General features: G+C 43.4%; 1 protein-coding gene across 1 annotated transcript in view; it reads right to left on the reverse strand.

Annotated features, from left to right (window-relative positions):
• Positions 1-2,399: 2,399 nt before the first annotated feature.
• The window catches only part of RBL (Transducin/WD40 repeat-like superfamily protein), a 54,283-nt gene continuing 39,750 nt past the window's right edge, over positions 2,400-16,932 (reverse strand). Inside the window, exon 5 of the mRNA XM_086774265.1 lies at positions 2,400-2,851. Within this exon, the coding sequence (XP_086630391.1) occupies positions 2,679-2,851 (173 nt within the window). The 3' untranslated portion in view covers positions 2,400-2,678. The remainder of the gene's footprint in view (positions 2,852-16,932) is intronic.

The following is a 16,932-nucleotide window of genomic DNA, read 5'->3' on the forward strand; positions in this document are numbered from 1 at the left end:
TGGCCTCATTAGACAATGGATGTGGTTTTGCCCAGATCACGTCCTTCATTGCTATATTATGGAGAACAACATAGACCCAAAGCCCAATCTGCCACCCAAGGTATGGCTCATTGTTGCTATGGAAACTAACGTCACAGACGAGGAGGTTTATTTTGGGAAGGTGGACACCAGGTGGAGAGCAAGAATGTACAGGTGTCAAGCCAACCCCTCCTATAAGCCCTGGTGCTACAAAGGTCCCCTGCAAACGGGAAGTAAGGGCACGGAAGTAGGTGGCTCAATTGTGCAAAATGGCATTAGAGCTAGATACTGCACATCAATATCAAAGGAGTGGTAAAAAAAATAAAGCTAGCTCTGAAAATGAAAGCTAGGGTGGTAGAAGAAGTGCAGACGCTAGAGCACAAGCATGAAGTTTTCAAGATGGAATTGCACGGGGATCATGCACACGTTGGAAAATACAATGTGTGTGTAAAAGACAAATTGTGTTGTACGTGTCTAGATTTTGTAGATCAGGAATCCAAGAAGCCGCCTTATTTTGCATCATGCTAGCACTTGTATTTCATATATTTATGTGTTCTGCTTGAGCTAGAATGAGAATATGTTCATCCACACCAACATATCCTTTCTGACTTGGAGCTCTACAAAGCCTTGTCTCGTAGGAGAGCCTACCCTAATTTAGACCATTGGAATGCATGGAATTTCACATGCCAAATTGTGACATTTCATGTCCTACATTATTTTGGGACTTTTGTAAGAGTTGTCATTAATGTATTTTTTTTTTCCATTTTCTAGTTGTTTTGGAAGCAACCTCATCATAGAGGGTTTGACTATGTAATATCTTGTTTTGTGTTACCTTTGTGGTAGGAAATTGAGAGAGATAGAGAGAGATAGTTGGAGAAAATCTTTATGGAATCTGCTCTCCCGATTCCAACAAAGCTCTCACTAGAAATAGCTCGCCTTTTGAAATCCCGCCACCAGATTCTCATCAAACTTCCACGAGGAGAGAAAGGAGCCATGGCCGAGGTTCAACAACACCTGGTCATCACCAAAGACGATCTCAATTCCAATGGAGCTAAATTTGCACACGTGCTCACTTTCTCGAAACGATGCCCTTGGCCTGTGTGCTCACTTTCCTCACTCATTGGAAGGCTAGACCAACTAGCAAGCAAGGTACATTGTATCCACATGCTCATAAAGATCCTTTGTCATGCCAACGACAAGAGCTTCCACCCCTTGTGTTTTGCCCAGTCCTTTCCTAGCTTATGAAGCAACATGTCTTTAACAACCCCAAGCCTCAACTCCACCCAAAGAGATGTCCATTGGAATTTTTCACCTTCACAACATCAAATCTTCAATAGCTTTTTATGTTTTTTAATGAAAACATAAGGTTTTTAAATCTCGCATATTTTTTATGGCTCATGTTTGTGCCATGTGCCAGCAAAGAGTATTATTGGTTCTGATTCTTTTACTTTTTCTACACCTACATGGAACTAATATTTTTTTGGTAAAATTGTACACTAGTATGCCATCCTCTTTATGTGCTTGCCATGTGCCAAAGAGTATTCATGGTTCTCTTTTTCCTACCTTTTCTTGCATGGAACTCAACATTTGTATGATTTCCCTCTTTTGAATGCATTCAGATGTTCCAATGAACATCAATCTGGACTTCTTCCTTCGTTTTGTCATCCTTTCATATTTCTATCACCTTGCCAATCTGGTGTGGCTTGTCCTCTCTAGCTCCTGTTGCAACAATAGTGTCAATATATATTAAGATCTTTAACCAAAATGAACTCCAAATTTTTTGCATTCAACCCTTCCTTAATATCTCCTTGCCCTAAGTACGTTTCTCCTAACAATGCTCTTTCTCCTCCAAAGTATGATATTATGTGTTGTCCTCGTGTGTGTTGCTAACCAAAAGAAAGGAGTGTGGTGTCCGGTCTTTCTTTTGGATGCAGTCCACAACAGCTTCTTGCTCTTCAAGGAATTCATTCCAAACGATAATGCCTTCATCTTCTGCATACATCTTTGCTTTTTTAGTTGATACCTTTTTTTCCCCTTTGAGAGTCCAATTTTGGCTTGGGGTAGCTTATTTTGATTCTACTTTCAGCACAAGCAACGTTACAAAGGTAAGCAGCTCCAGTCCACCCTTGGGAACATATTCACAGGAGGTCAGGACAGGTATTTCCCATACAAAGATAAACCTTGTCATCATTTTTGGACTCATCAAGAACACACTTTCAAAAGAAGCACAAGCTCAAATTCTGTCTTCTTGCTGTCCTTTCTAGAGGTATTGTTTTCTTAATTGGCTTTTCCCCCCCAACCAACAAAAAACAAAAAAAATCAATCAATCAGCTTCATCGTGCCATTCACACGTCATACAATGGAAGTTCAAAGGGAGAGAATTCCACATGAATCAGCACAACTTTTACCTTACATGAAATACAATTGCAAAGCTCGTTCATAAGCTTTGGATGAGTTTCATACCAGCAGCATTGCCTGGTAACACATGAGGCAGACTTAACTCTCAAAGGAGACTCCTACTGACAAATGCAATGCTTTTAAACAAAGGCAAAATATGTAATCCATAAGGTTTTAAAAAAAACTGCTTCCTGTGGTATAATGTAAAAGCTTAGAGGCCTAGCATACAGGAGGCCCAGCAAATTAGTTTCTGGTACTTAAAGTTACTCAGGAAAAAAGTCTTCACAGCTTGGGGAGGATGCCATCACCAACCTAGGCTCACTTTTCGGCCTTCCTGCAGGAATATGACTTTTTTGAATAGGCACATGCCCTTTCTCTATCTTTTCAATTAGCTTGCGCTTTCGCTTCTTATGTCCATCCATATTTTTCTCCTCCTCTGCACGTGCATATCAAGAGATTTGTAAGAGCCTTTATATATCCAAGTGCTACAGCATTTGAGAGGACGAGTCCAAAATAAAAGCTTCAATAATTGACAAAAGAAAAACAAAGGTGTTTTATGATGCAGTCAACTAACCAGCCAAGCCAAAGGTACCTTTATTCAAAGCATAGTTGCCAGGCGTTTCATGAAACGCGTTTCATAAACGTTTCTTTCAAATCCCAGATGTTTGAATCATTTACACATTAAAGCATGTTTTCAAGTTAAAACTAAAGAATCTGGGTTAAAAGCGCTTAAATTGTACAGTTCCCAGGTGGACACGAATGTGTTTCATTCGTATGAAGCGTTTCGTTTTATTCAAACTGAATGAAACATGTTTCATTGGAACTATGATTCAAAGGCCGATGCAAGAAAGTCATTTTTCTGAAAATTCCTCCTATTAGTAAAAGGTGTATATCTGAAAAGACAGGAAGAGTCTCGTAGAGGGGAAGAAGGGGAAGGCCCCTCTCTTGGAGGAAGGTTTCATCTTGGGAGTGGAGGGAAGAGCGACACTGAGGGCCCATGATGCCAAGTGAGTACATCCTCAACTCCATACAGAAAGGTTTGGGGGGCTACAGACGCACAGCCCACTCTTCCTATAGCCCTGGAACTGCCTTTAAGGCATTCCCAGCAGCTATGGAGGGTTAGAACATTATCAGTCCAAGTGATCTGCTAGAGAAATACTCTTCCTATAGCCCTGGAACTGCCTTTAAGGCATTCCCAGCAGCTATGGAGGGTGAGAACATTATCAGTCCAAGTGATTCTGCTAGAGAAATACTTGAGCCTTCTATGGCCTTGTGTTGACCAACCTGCCAAACCTGCCAAGCTCCTAGGCCAGTCATCTCCCAACTGGAGACTTGTGGCATTGCTGCCGCACCCGGTGCTAAGTGGGTTCTGGGAGAGAGCCAGTCGCAGCCTTTTCATTTTGTTTTTTCCGAGAGAAAGATCCTTCTATTAGTTCCTGAACAAAACAGCCTCGCTAAGTACAAACTCAGCTCCATAGAGGGGAGCCAGAATCAAGAAAACTGAAAAAAGGGGAAGGATGCTCCTCCCCCGGCTGGCCACTCTAGGAGGAGAAGGCTACCTCATACATGGGGGGGGGGGGGGGGGGAGGGAAACAACCACACAGGTGGTCTATAATGCCAAGTGGGCTCACCCCACCACTGTCAGTAAGAAAAGGACCGTGACGCCAAATCCTTAGGAAGGCCTCTCAGCACTTTTGCATGCAGTTGGAGCCACCCTGAAGCTTCCCCCACTGTCCACTTTGGCTGTCCGTACCTGACCAAAGGCTACATCCAAGTCACAAACATATTCATCAGCTGCAAAAATCTCACCCTTTGTACGAAGGATGGGTGGCAATACCACTCTGCCATAAATAATCTCGAACGGAGCCTTTTCCGTGGAAGCATGGATTGTATTGTTGTAGGCAAACTCAACAAGTGGAAGATACTTCTCCCATGCAGTCTTTTGATCTGCCACACAACATTTCAATAAATCCAACACGGCTGAATTTGCAGCTTCACTTTGGCCATCTGTTTGGGGATGATAAGTTGATGAAAACTCAAGTTTAGTACCCATATTATCAAATAAAGCTCTCCAAAAGAGGCTTGTAGTCCTGGAATCTCTATCCCCAACAATGGATTTAGGCATACCATGATGCTTGAAAATATTAGCAAGAAAAAGCTTTACCATATGATCAGCTTTAATGGTTTTCTTGACGGGCAAGAAATGAGCTTGCTTGCTAAACCTGTCCACAATAGTCCAAATAGCATCATTTCCATGCTGGGATCTAGGCAAATCCATAATAAAATCCATAGTAATACTTTCCCAAGGTTGCGAGGGAATAGGCAATGGCTGAAGCAAACCTGGAGGTTTTTACCTATCAAATTTCACCTTTTGGTAAGGAATACATGCACACACATAAGCCTCAATATCTTTGCGCATGGTTGGCCAAAAGAAATATCTCTGAATCATGCGTGTAGTAGGCATAATACCTCTATAACCAACATAAGGTGGAGCGTGACATTCGTCCATAACCTTTGGACGCAAATCCTTCACCACACATAGGCAATTATCCTTCATAAGATAACCCTCGTTGATAACATAAGAGGCATGTGAATGACCAGCCATCAAATCAGTCCATATATGGCAAAAATCAGCGTCCAAATGGTACAAATCTCGCATAGCATATTAGTCTCCATGAGAGGCCACTGAGACTGCAGCTACATAAGGCCTCCTGGATAGTGCATCGGCCACCACATTTTTCTTTCCTGGAGTATGTATGCACAATCTAAAAATGAAACATGGAAAGAAAGTTTGCCATTCTCATCTGCTTCTCTGAAAGCTTTGTTTGAGATAGAAAATATCTCAAGCTTTGATGATCTGTCTTGACTACAAATTCAGCCCCAAGAAGATAATGTTTCCATATCTTTAAGGCATGAATTACAGCCAAGAGCTCTTTCTCATAGATATCCATATGAAGCTCAGCATCATGCAAACGACAGCTTTGGTATGCAACTGCATGCCCTTCTTGATTTAGAACAGCTCCTATGCAATCACCACAAGCATCACATTCAACTACGAATGACTTGTGCAAGTCAGGAACAATCAATACTGGACCATATATAATAGCATGCTTGAGCTGCAAGAAAGCATCCTGTTCTTTTGAAGTCCATTTGAAAGTGATTTTCTTTTTTGTGAGATCGTGTAGAGGAGTGGCTATCATGGCGAAATGCCTTATGAAACGCCTGTAGTACGAACATAATCCCAGAAAACTACGTACTTGATGTACGTTTTGCAATTCGGGCCAATTCCGAATGGTCTCTATCTTTGCAGGATCCATTGTAACTCCATCTTTGGATACAATAAGACCCAGATAATGAATCTCTGAAAGGAAGAACTCACTTTTCTTGGCATTAATGAAAAGTTTATGCTTCCGCAACGAACACTGTGACCAAATGAGTTCTATGTTCTTGCTCATTCTTGGAGAAAACCAAGATATCATCAAAGAATATTCTTGTGAATTTGCGATGGGGTCGGAATATCCTATCCATCATACGATTAAACATAGCAAGAGCATTGGTGAGACCAAAAGGCATTACCAGAAATTCATATAATCCAAAGGCTGTCCTAAATGCAGTTTTATGGACATCTTGTGGGACCACTCGTATCTGGTGATAACCACTCTTCAGGTCAATTCGGCTGAAACAAGCCGAGCCATCAAGCTTATCCAAAATATCATCAATACGCGGGATTGGGAATCTGTTCTTGATGGTAAGCTTGTTTAAAGCTCTATAGTCCACCCACATGCGGAATGATCCGTCCTTCTTTTGAACAAGAAGCACAAGAGAGCAGTAAGGTGAGGAACTCGGCTGAACCAAACCTTTCTCTAAAAGCTCGTTTACCTGCTTCATGATCTCTTCTTGTTGTGCAGCACTCACTCGCGATATGCGGGTTTGTTGGGTGGAGAACTACCTGGCACAAGATCTATGCGGTGATCTTCGGGCCTTTGGGGAGGTAATCTCCTGGTAAAGTATCAGCAAAACAGTCATTGAATGCATGAAGAAAATTCAGCCTATCATTAGACATAGCATCCACATTTTGATGATTTGGCATAAGGCTATCACGAACAAAAACCAAGTACGCAGAAAGACTCTTTTTCATTGCTTTATTAATTTGGATGTGTGATACAAGTGGGATAGAATCCCCTTCTTTGCCAGCATCAATAAAATGCATGCGGCCTTTATGCATAAAAGAAATCATATTGGACTTGTAGTCTTTGCGGGACTCCAGCCTATGATGCCACGGCTTGCCCAACAATACATCACATCCATTTAGTGGAGCAACTAGGAAATGTTCATTATCAAGGTAGCCCTGGATATGGATGCGCAACTTCCCTATCAATGGGGTAACCTGCACCTCTTTACCAATAAATGCAGCTTCGGCTTCAATCTGAGGTCCCATGTTCTCAACCTCAATACCCAATGCAGCTGTCGTTTGCATAGAGATGAAGTTATCGGTTTCACAGTCATCAAACATGAATAAGGCGGGTTGATCCTTGATTTGCCCCCAAGCTTTGCATACCATTCGCTCTTTTGCATCATGACTTGTATTTCCTTGCACATCAGGAACTGCATGTACAGTAGCCTTGGTCTGCTTGTCCTCGTGCTTTGGTTTACGATCTGGGCATTGTCGAAACATGTGGTCTTTGCTACCACAAGAAAAGCATTTTCCATCCTTGGCATATTGCTCTCTTTGCTCTGGGGTTAAGCCAAATTTGTTCTCCCTTGGGCCCTGATCTTTAGATGTGGTATTTTCAGCTTTACCACCCTTGTGAGTCTCCCGGAAGTTCTTTTTAGGTGGTTGTCCACCCTTTTGCAGATTTGGGACAGCCTTGTCTTTCCCCTTTGAACCTCCTTGATCCTGTTTAATCTTGAGCACCAATTGCTCCGTAGAGCAAGAGCAAAAGCTGTGAGCTCTTGCAAAGTATGTTTCGGGTGCAATTCAATGCCCGAACGATATGCTGGTTGCAGTCCAGAGCGAAACTTCCTTTTTCTTTCATCCTCAGTGATTTGCATAAAGGGAGTTACTTCCAGCAACACTTTCCAGAACTTGTTGACATACTGTTGCACGCTTTCATTCTCTCTTTGCTCCAGCCTGTCCCACTTTTGAGTGAGAGTTTGCTCCGCATTTGGTGGCAAAAACTGAGCATAGAATCTATCCTTAAATTCCTTCCAGGTGCAAATGGAATCCTTGGTGATCTTTTCAGTGATCCACCAATGAGCAGCGGTCCCTTTCAAAAAACATGCTAGCATGGCGTACTTTAGACTTTTCAGTGAAGTCCTCATCACTAAAAGCAATGTCGAACTGTGCCACAAATGCTAACACTTTAGAAGCATCATGTTCTCCATGAAAGACATCAAACTTAACAGATTTGTCACCTGCTTTAAATTCCTTGAGCTTTCTGGCATGAGGCTCATGGTCTTCTCTTTTTCTTTTCTCCTTATCCAACGGGGCAGCCCTATCTGCATGGGCTCCATGGGCCGTCATAAAAGTTTCATGAGGCACGGTGGCATGTGCTCCACGAACTTGAAACTCAGATACATGTGACTTACTTGCATATGGCAATGTCTCTCCATGAGACAGCTCAGAAGGCAAAATTCTTCTAGAAGCAGACCTGTCACCCTTACCATGGGATACATGTCTTGAATGCATGTGACCTTCATGCCCTCCGTGAGCACTAGCATACATATATCTGTCAGGCTTTGTGCCTTGTGGGGAAGACGCATGACGAGAGGTGACTGTCACCTCTTCCTTTTGCATAAAAGATTTCAGCCTTTGAGATGCGGGATCTCCATGCTTCAAACGAGGTGGATTTTTGAATTTCAGCTCTCCGTCGTCTCCCTCTTTGATATCACCTTTGCGGAGGAGGTAGGCAAGTGCCAACTCCCTTGGCTTTTTGCCCACTTCCCGTGCCATGGACTCAAAAGTTACATCTACCATTGCACCAGCTTTCCTAGTTTTAACGGCACTTTGCACATGGAGATCTTCATGCAAAAATTTTAACTCTTGCTCTTGTGCCTGCAAAAGTTTTCTCATATGTTCCATTTCAGCCCTCATTGCATCAGGCTCTTGTTCAAGCATGACTGTCTTTCCTCGAGACAGTTGTTCCTTTGATTCACTATCATTTACCCTTTCAAGGGGCTTGTGTCTTCCTTGCAGAGCATCAGACCCACGAGAGGCACTAGATGGACCCCTCGAATTTGGCACTTCCAAAGGGTTGCCTTGGCTATCCATTTGTGTTAAGTGTGCTAGAAGCGGGGTGTCCAGTACACAGGTTCGTTTCCCCACTAGGAAGAGGGAAACAACCGTGCTCTGATACCAATGAAACCGATCCCGTCAAGTGGGAAAGACTCTGTTGGACACCCACACGCGTAATAGCACAACTTAATACCACAATTTGAAATGGACAACTTAATTACAACTTGAAATTGAAATGAAATGAAATGAGATAAATGGACACTAGCACTGGGGCCGGAACGGGCCGACCCCCCCCTCAATATATGATATATTTATTGGGAAATACAATGCTCCATGGGTTCCAAGAACCAGATGATGTCCGTGTACAAGATGAATACAGTACCAAACAAAAAGCTCGAAGTAGATATTCGAAGCAGAACGACCACTAGCGTGGTCCAATCTCTACGGTCCTGTGCTTTCACTGGACTCTGCGGAGAGCGCCCAACTGGTGTTCCAAGACCACGCACAAACAGGCGCTCTCGTACTAACGCTTGGCTCTCCCGATCTCAGCACCTTTGGACCGAGGTTCTCCAATAGCTTGGACTACCCGGCACCGAACGGGTGTTGCCGTGGAGAGAATCCTTTATCAGATTTATCACAAAGTACCTTACTTAAATCTGAAAATTCACTTACTTGTGGATGGCGGATGGAAGGCCAATACCCGAGGTATCTGTAGCTACTTGAGTGGGACACCAAGATGTAGCCACTTGAAGAAGGAAGACGCCGTCTATAGAAAAGAAGCACCACCACCTGCTGTGCAGGACACAACCACCTTCTTGTGGAGGAGGAGGCGTAGGAGGAGTCGCCTGGCTGCAGAGAAGGAAAAGTACATACTGTGGACAGCCGCCTGCTGGAGCACAGCCTGCTGGTGGTGGACAACGACCCTGAATGCAAAGCACCGCCTGTTAGAGATGGAGCGCTAGCCGCCTGCTGGAGGGTGGCACACAGCCGTCTGTAAGAGTGGGCAGCAGTCTGGTAAACAGGCGCAGAACTCCTGCTGAGTGCAGAGCTATCTGTGTGGATGGGGAGGCGCCTGGCTGCAGCTTGTGCCGCCTGTAGTACAGTGGATAGGGCAGCCTGTTCAGTAGCCGCCTGGAAAAAACATGCGCAGCAGTTCCATAGCCGCCTGGGTGAGTATAGAAGTGCAGCTTGTCAGCAGCCGGGTACAGAAGTGCAGCCTGTCAGTAGCCGCGTACAGAAGTGCAGAAGAAGCAGTTTGCTCGTGTACATGCGCAGCCTGAAGGAGCGAAGAGATGAACGCCCGATTCTCCTTCACGTTAGGGGTGGTGGCTTTGATTTGTAAGGGTTGGAGTGGAGTATAACCTTAGTGTTGGTTGGCTCCCCACGCTTGCATGTGGGTGGCCAGTTCCAAGGGGGTGTGGGTAGGTGACCATGCACCCACCCCCACACACACTTAAGTGGGGCTCCCCACCTTGGCCCCTAAGTGGGTGCCCACTTTTAAATGAGTGTGAACAAATGACCTTATAAAACAAAGGGTTAAAATATGAAATATTAAACCAACATGTGCAATATACTTACCACCTGTTCACATGCACCAAAACTCGTCAGAAGACAGAGCAGACTTCACGACTCACTGGCAGGCGTCCCCACTCAGTAAGTAACACGTCAAGCAGGCAAACACAAAAATACAAGTCATGCGAAAACAGTTTCAAACATGCAAAACATGTGTGCATGTGCAAATAGTATCATGGACATATCTCCCGTTCATGGAACAAGTACAAAATATCTGTCGGCACAAAAATGGCACGACGTAAAACATAAAAACCTGGTCTTCCTTTGGAGTGACAGTCCCATAGGTATGACAGTTCCAAGCACAAGCCTCCCTATGGAGTGACAATCCCGTAGGCAAGACACGGCACGAATACTGGCTCTTCCATGGCGTGACAATCCCATGGATAGAACACAGTCCAGGTCATACACGGGTGGCACCAGTCTGGCTCCCGTCCATACGACACCATCCTGCTAACACACGGGTGGCACCACTCAGGCTCCCATCCATGTCAGCAAAATACTGGCCTCTTCACATGAGACACCGGCCTGGCCTCAAGTGAACGAGACACAAAATCTGGAGATGGACCAAATGGTCGGCCAATTGGTGACAAATAGTCACTTCTGGAACACGATACAAAGGCTTGTATAAGCTGGACAGCTATGACAAGCGTATTTATGATGCAAATATAGTGGCTGCCCACACTCCTGCTATGCATGATGCAGAGCTATGGAATGCTCGTTTTGGGCATGTAAATTTTCGGGGTTTGATGCTTTTGCAGAAGCATCATATGGTTGATAATATGCCGCCTCTTGAGTCTCCACCAAGACATGTATGTGAGAGGTGTATTTTGGGAAAGATGCAACGAAAACCATTCCCCAAAGATGGAGCCGTTAGAGCTGAAAGTAAATTACAGCTCATACATAGTGATGTATGTGGTCCAATGCGGACACCATCCATAGGGGGGCATCTTTACTTCGTCACATTCATTGATGACTACTCCAGGTTTGCTTGGGCTTACCCCTTGAAAGAGAAAGCAGATGTGTTTACATGCTTTCGACACTTTGTAGCAATGGCTGAAAATATGTGTGGATGTAAAGTCCAAACACTCCGCTCAGAGATAGAGGTGGAGAATACATGTCAAATGCCTTCATGGATTATATGCTTCAAAAGGGCATCAAACACCAATGTACTGTGCCTTATACACCGCAGCAGAATGGTGTAGCTGAAAGGAAAAATAGATCTCTCATGAAAATTCAGAACAGCCCATGTACAGCTTGTATAAAAGCAATGATACAGGCATACAGGACATGTTTGATGGATTTTTACCCATTGCAATTAGGGGGGATTCAGATCAGCCAACCCCAACACAACAAAATCCTCATGTAGAACATGTGGAACATCCAGCCATTCAGCCCCCTTCTATGGAAGAAGTGGAAGATCTTGTCAGGGAAGAGCAAACAGCCATAGACACAGCCAAGTCAGTGCCAAGATGGTTGCTGAAACTTTGCAAGAAAGCAAACTTGTAGCTCCACTCACAGGTAGAACAAGGGCTAGTTCCAGCCATGCTTTGAATATACATCGTGGGGAGTCTGCATTAGCAATGGGTGGTCTCTTTGATTCAGAAGAGCCTTCTTCTTATGAAGAAGCACATGAGAATGAGCATTGGTTGCAAGCTATGCAAGCTGAAATTTCTTCGATCATGAAGAACAATACATGGGATCTTGTGGAATTGCCTAAAGGCAAGCATGTCACTGGAACAAAGTGGGTGTACAAAGTCAAAAGAAAGTCTGATGGTACTATTGACAGGTACAAAGCAAGACTTGTGGCCTAGAAAAAGAGAATAGATTATGAAGAGACTTTTGCTCCTACTTCAAGAATGACCAAAGGATGGATAGTGCATCAATTGGACATCAAAACTGCATTCTTAAATGGGGATTTACAGGAGGAAGTATATGTAAATCAGCCCATTGGTTTTGTAGCAAGGTGGAAAGGTACGTAGTGTACGGCACGCTATCAGTACGTACGGAACGTACTTTTGTACGGAACAAAGGTACGTACCATTTGTAAACAGTCCTAGAAACCTGAATATTTTGTAGACATAGCAACCAAAATACTTAAAATAAAGACTGAACCTCATTACTTAAAGTTTAAATCAATTATCAGTTACCAAGCCCATTACACAATACCTCATGTCAACAGTCATAGTGATATAAGCAAGAACCATGAAAGTCATAGATGATAAAAGAGAGTACAAATATCATGTCTACAGCACATGTCCTGGTCCACAAGTGCAAAAAGCAAAACAATGAAACACTACAGTTGTCTAGACTCTAGAGTCTAGACGCAGGAGTCTCAAATCTCATTATCAGATGAAGATGATGAGTCTTCTGAAGAGAGCATGCCTCCATCATAGTGTACTTGAACATGTAACATCTCCAATAAAAGCATCATGGAGAGCATCTTGCGTACTTTCACCACCTCTAACATGCACCACCCATTGCAGGACAATTCTCCGCAATCAATTGGTCCCTCACAGCTTGTGGTATTTTATCACATGGACCACATTGATTGGTGCACCCGATACCTGTCATGTGCTTGATGACGCGAGTTATGGTGCTAGTGTACTGCTCCCCGCAATACTTGACATGGAACACATTATGCACCTTGAGATGGGGAGGTAGAAGAAGTTCATAAGCTAGATCTCCTACTTTCTTAGTAATGGCGTATGGCCCGTAGTACCGAGTACCCGACCCTTGCTGAGAAGGGGTGTTAACAACCCTCAGGACATTGGTGTGGATTGCCCAGTTCGGGTTAGTCTTGCGCGGCATGATGAAGTCTGGGCGGGAGAGAGAGCGAAGAAATTTGCTCTGCAAAGTTATGCAGGTACACACAGGGGACACGATTTTGCAAGTACACACAAAATGCCCAAATTTTGGTCGCTTATCTACAATCGCATGATCGCCACACACGCGCCTCGCCACACGCCACACATTTTTTATTTTTTTAAATGATTCTGTACGAGAACCTTTTGAGGCCGGCATTTACAGCCAGGCAGTGGGATGTCTCATTTACTTGTGTAACACGAGGCCAGACATATCTTTTGGGGTGTCTTTGTTGAGCAAATTCATGCACAGCCCAGGCACAAAGCATTGGCAAGCTGTCAGAAGCATTTTTCGTTATCTTAAGGGTACCCTGGATTTTGGTTTGTTCTATCCCGGGGGGGCAGCTTGCAGCTTTATGCATATAGTGATTCAGATTGGCCTGGTGATTATGATACCAGGCAATCCACCAGTGGGAATTGTTTTTTTCTTGGCAGTTCATGCATATCTTGGTTGAATAAAAAGCAACCCACTGTTGCCACATCTACTTGTGAGGTTGAGTACAGGGCAGTCTTCACAACTACAGTAGATTGTGTATGGTTGAGGAGACTATTGGCTGATCTTCGTGAGTGTCAGCAGACATCCACCACCATTCTCACTGATAGCCAGAGTGCTATGGCCGTGGCACGAAATCCAGTATTTCATGCACGTACCAAGCACATTGAGATTAATTATCACTATGGCAGAGAGAGGCTACATGCAGGGGAGATCAGTTTATCTTACTGCCCTACACAGGATAATGTTGCAGATCTATTCACAAAGGCTTTAGAGAAAAGTTTGAAGCTTTCCGCAAAGCTTTGGGCTTACTCTCATACAGAGAGTGATCTGCTACCTTGTACAGGTTCACACTTCCACTACTGGGGGGATTTGTAGGCATATGCTCACTTATGGTAGTGCTATGTGTGAACAGGGCTTAACCAAGGGCACTTTTTCCCATGTGGTTTTTCCCCTTGGACATCAAGTGTGAAAGGACACTCATATAATATTTTGTACTTCTATATTATATGGATGTGGCACACATGCAAGGGTTGACTTGCATTTTGTGGATACCACACTTTTGGCTCTCTCTCTCTCTCTCTCTCTCTCTCATTTCTGTGTGAGCTTCTCTATCCTGCCCCTAACCCTAAAGTGTAGGTTTGTGTGTGTGAGTGTGTGAGTCCAACACCCAACACCCCCACCATCCTCCGCATATGCCATGGCAGCCTCGGCGTCATTGGCCCAAGCAACTATGCCCCAAGTAATTGTGTGGGAGGGGGCCCAGTCCATAGTGAAAATGCAAAGAATCCTTTGCCAAACCTCTGCTGAGCCTTCGGGCAATCCCAAAGGCAATGTCGCTGGGACTCTTGGAGGTGGTCACACCTCAAACAAACTACTGGCCTACCTCCGATGGCCAACCAAGTGCCAAGTACAAGCTCTGATGGCCTAGCCACCACAAAAAGAGAGTGATCTTTCGTGGTCTAAAACTGCCCCACAACCTCTTCCAAAAATCTGAGAGAAACTGAGGAGAGAGGCCCTGAGACTGCTACGGCCCAACCATGTGGTGTGGTCAGAGAAAGGGGTACCGGGAACCTCCTCTCTATCAAAGGGGTTGTGCCATGCCCACTCCTTGGATCTCACTAAAGTCATGTGAGAGGGTGGCCCTCCCATAGCCATAACCGCAACAATCCCTCTGTGGCCACCTTACCTGATGGAGGGTCTATGTGCCACCTATGCTCACGGAATCACCCTCACCCTCTGCAAGATGCATCCCCTAAAATCCTCCAAAGGGGGCTCTACTTTGTCAAGTCTACCATGTGGCCCGATAGTGAAGGTGAGTAAGGTGGAGCTCTCATCGGCGCCATGGACGACCAACGGAATGTCATGTCTGGTGAACACTCCAACCATTGCACAGGGCGCCTACAAGGAGGGGAGGGTGTGAGAATATGTGAATACGAAGCGGAAGCAAGTAGAGATCGCACAAGAGAGTAGACAGCCAAGAGAGATCCAACACTTGAGCCACAAACTGAAAAGTATTGATTTTTAATTATGAATCAACAATGTCCATGCTTATATACATATTTGTAGAGCCATTCGGTTGTAGCAAAAAGCTTACCAGTTTGGACAAATGATGAATTTTTCTTTTGGTTTTAGGCTTTAGTACTGGTCTCAGCACAATTTTGTTTCCTTTGGATCTTCCTAGTAGATGTTGGATGGTCTTTCACTTCATGGATCAGTACATTTGTTGGTGGCTTCTCATGGGACATTCTCCAAAAAGTGGAAAAGGGGTGAGTTTCCTCAGTACGATTGGGAACTTCGTTGTGCTAGGATTTACTGTCTCTTATGAGGAGCAGTGTGATTCTGTTCTGAGTAATATTTGAGATTTCCTAGGATTCTTCTCCTCTTATTTGGACAGTTGTGCATGGATTCTTTGATTGGAATGACGAGCTGTCGGTGCTCTTCAAAGATTCTTGTGTAGGACTTAGCTGTGGTGGCAATACTTGGAGACTGTTTAGCCATTTATGGCTGTGTTCTGTGCCAGTGAGTAGCTACGGGCACAATGTTAGTTGGGGTATTGACTTAGTTTGTCATTATTTAGTGCTAATCACTTATGGTAATCCCAAGATTGGAGGTCTTAGGGAATGTTGTATTGGTAGATTGATAAATATATATACCTTCATAAGGTCAGAAAAATCTGAACTTACGAATTGAGAGATTTGAGAAAGAAATAATGGTGAAGAAGGACAAAGACAAAAACAAAGCATTTGAAAGATAAAAAATAAATAAACTAATAAACCTAGCTACTAAGGAGAGAAAATCAAAAGATAATATCAAACAAAGACTTTTAATTAAGACATTAACAAAAAAAACAAAAAACAAAAAAAACAAAAAACAAAAAAAACAAAAACAATAAAACAAAACAAAACAATTACATGAATGAAAGAAACTTAAAAAAAAACACACACACACACACACAAAAGCATACACACACTTCTTAATAAGAACTTAAACCTTTTGAGCTGAGATACTAAACAACACCACAAAATAGCAAAACAAAGAACTGTAAACTCTAGACTTTAAGCACTTAAGAGCTAGAACCAAACATTAAGCTAAACTTTAAAAAAGACTTCGACTCAAAAGTGCAACCATTAACTCCAATGTCTGTCCGAACATGAAGTGTAGGTTCATCAACTCTATCATGCATAGCGTGGACAATAAGCTATTGCATCCCCGTCATTAGTGCCCAAGAGTAGGTGCAGGCTTGTATAGCTAGCGAACTGAGTTTCTATCACTCTCCAGTGGTGATGGGCATACTCAGCCATGATAGAGACTAGCACTCAAAGTCTACTCTAAAGCATAACAACAAAGAATCACAAAACATAGGAAAGAACCAAACTAAGTCTATATTAAGCTAGAGTGAGAAAGAATTACAAAAAGACTCAACAAGACCTACTCTAAGTTAAAACAACAAACCCTACTCTAAGCTAGAACAAGCCACTTTTACAAAAAGGAGCATTGAATTATGAATTAAGTGGGCCCACTTCTATAAAACATTCCAAAAGTTGAAATACCAAAGATAAACTTACTGCGATTCATGAAAGAACGAACCTTTTTCAAAATCTTATTGAAACTATAACCTTTTTCAATAAGCAGCAAAATAAGAAGGCATGATCGAGAGATAAAGGCAAATTTAGTAGAGCAAAGACGTGAGAATCTAAAAAGTTGAGCGCAGATAACACCATACTTAGCTGTATCAGAAATATTGGAAGAAAAGTGTGGCATCCGAATGATCTTTAAGTTAGCATATTTAAGTTGTAAGCATTTGTCATAAATATCTACTATGAAGCCTGAAGATGATTGAGTGATCTTAAGGT

This window comes from Cibotium barometz, chromosome 34 (assembly GCF_041138505.1).
Source record: "Cibotium barometz isolate CiBa-2024 chromosome 34, ASM4113850v1, whole genome shotgun sequence".
Taxonomy (NCBI): Eukaryota; Viridiplantae; Streptophyta; class Polypodiopsida; order Cyatheales; family Cibotiaceae; genus Cibotium; species Cibotium barometz.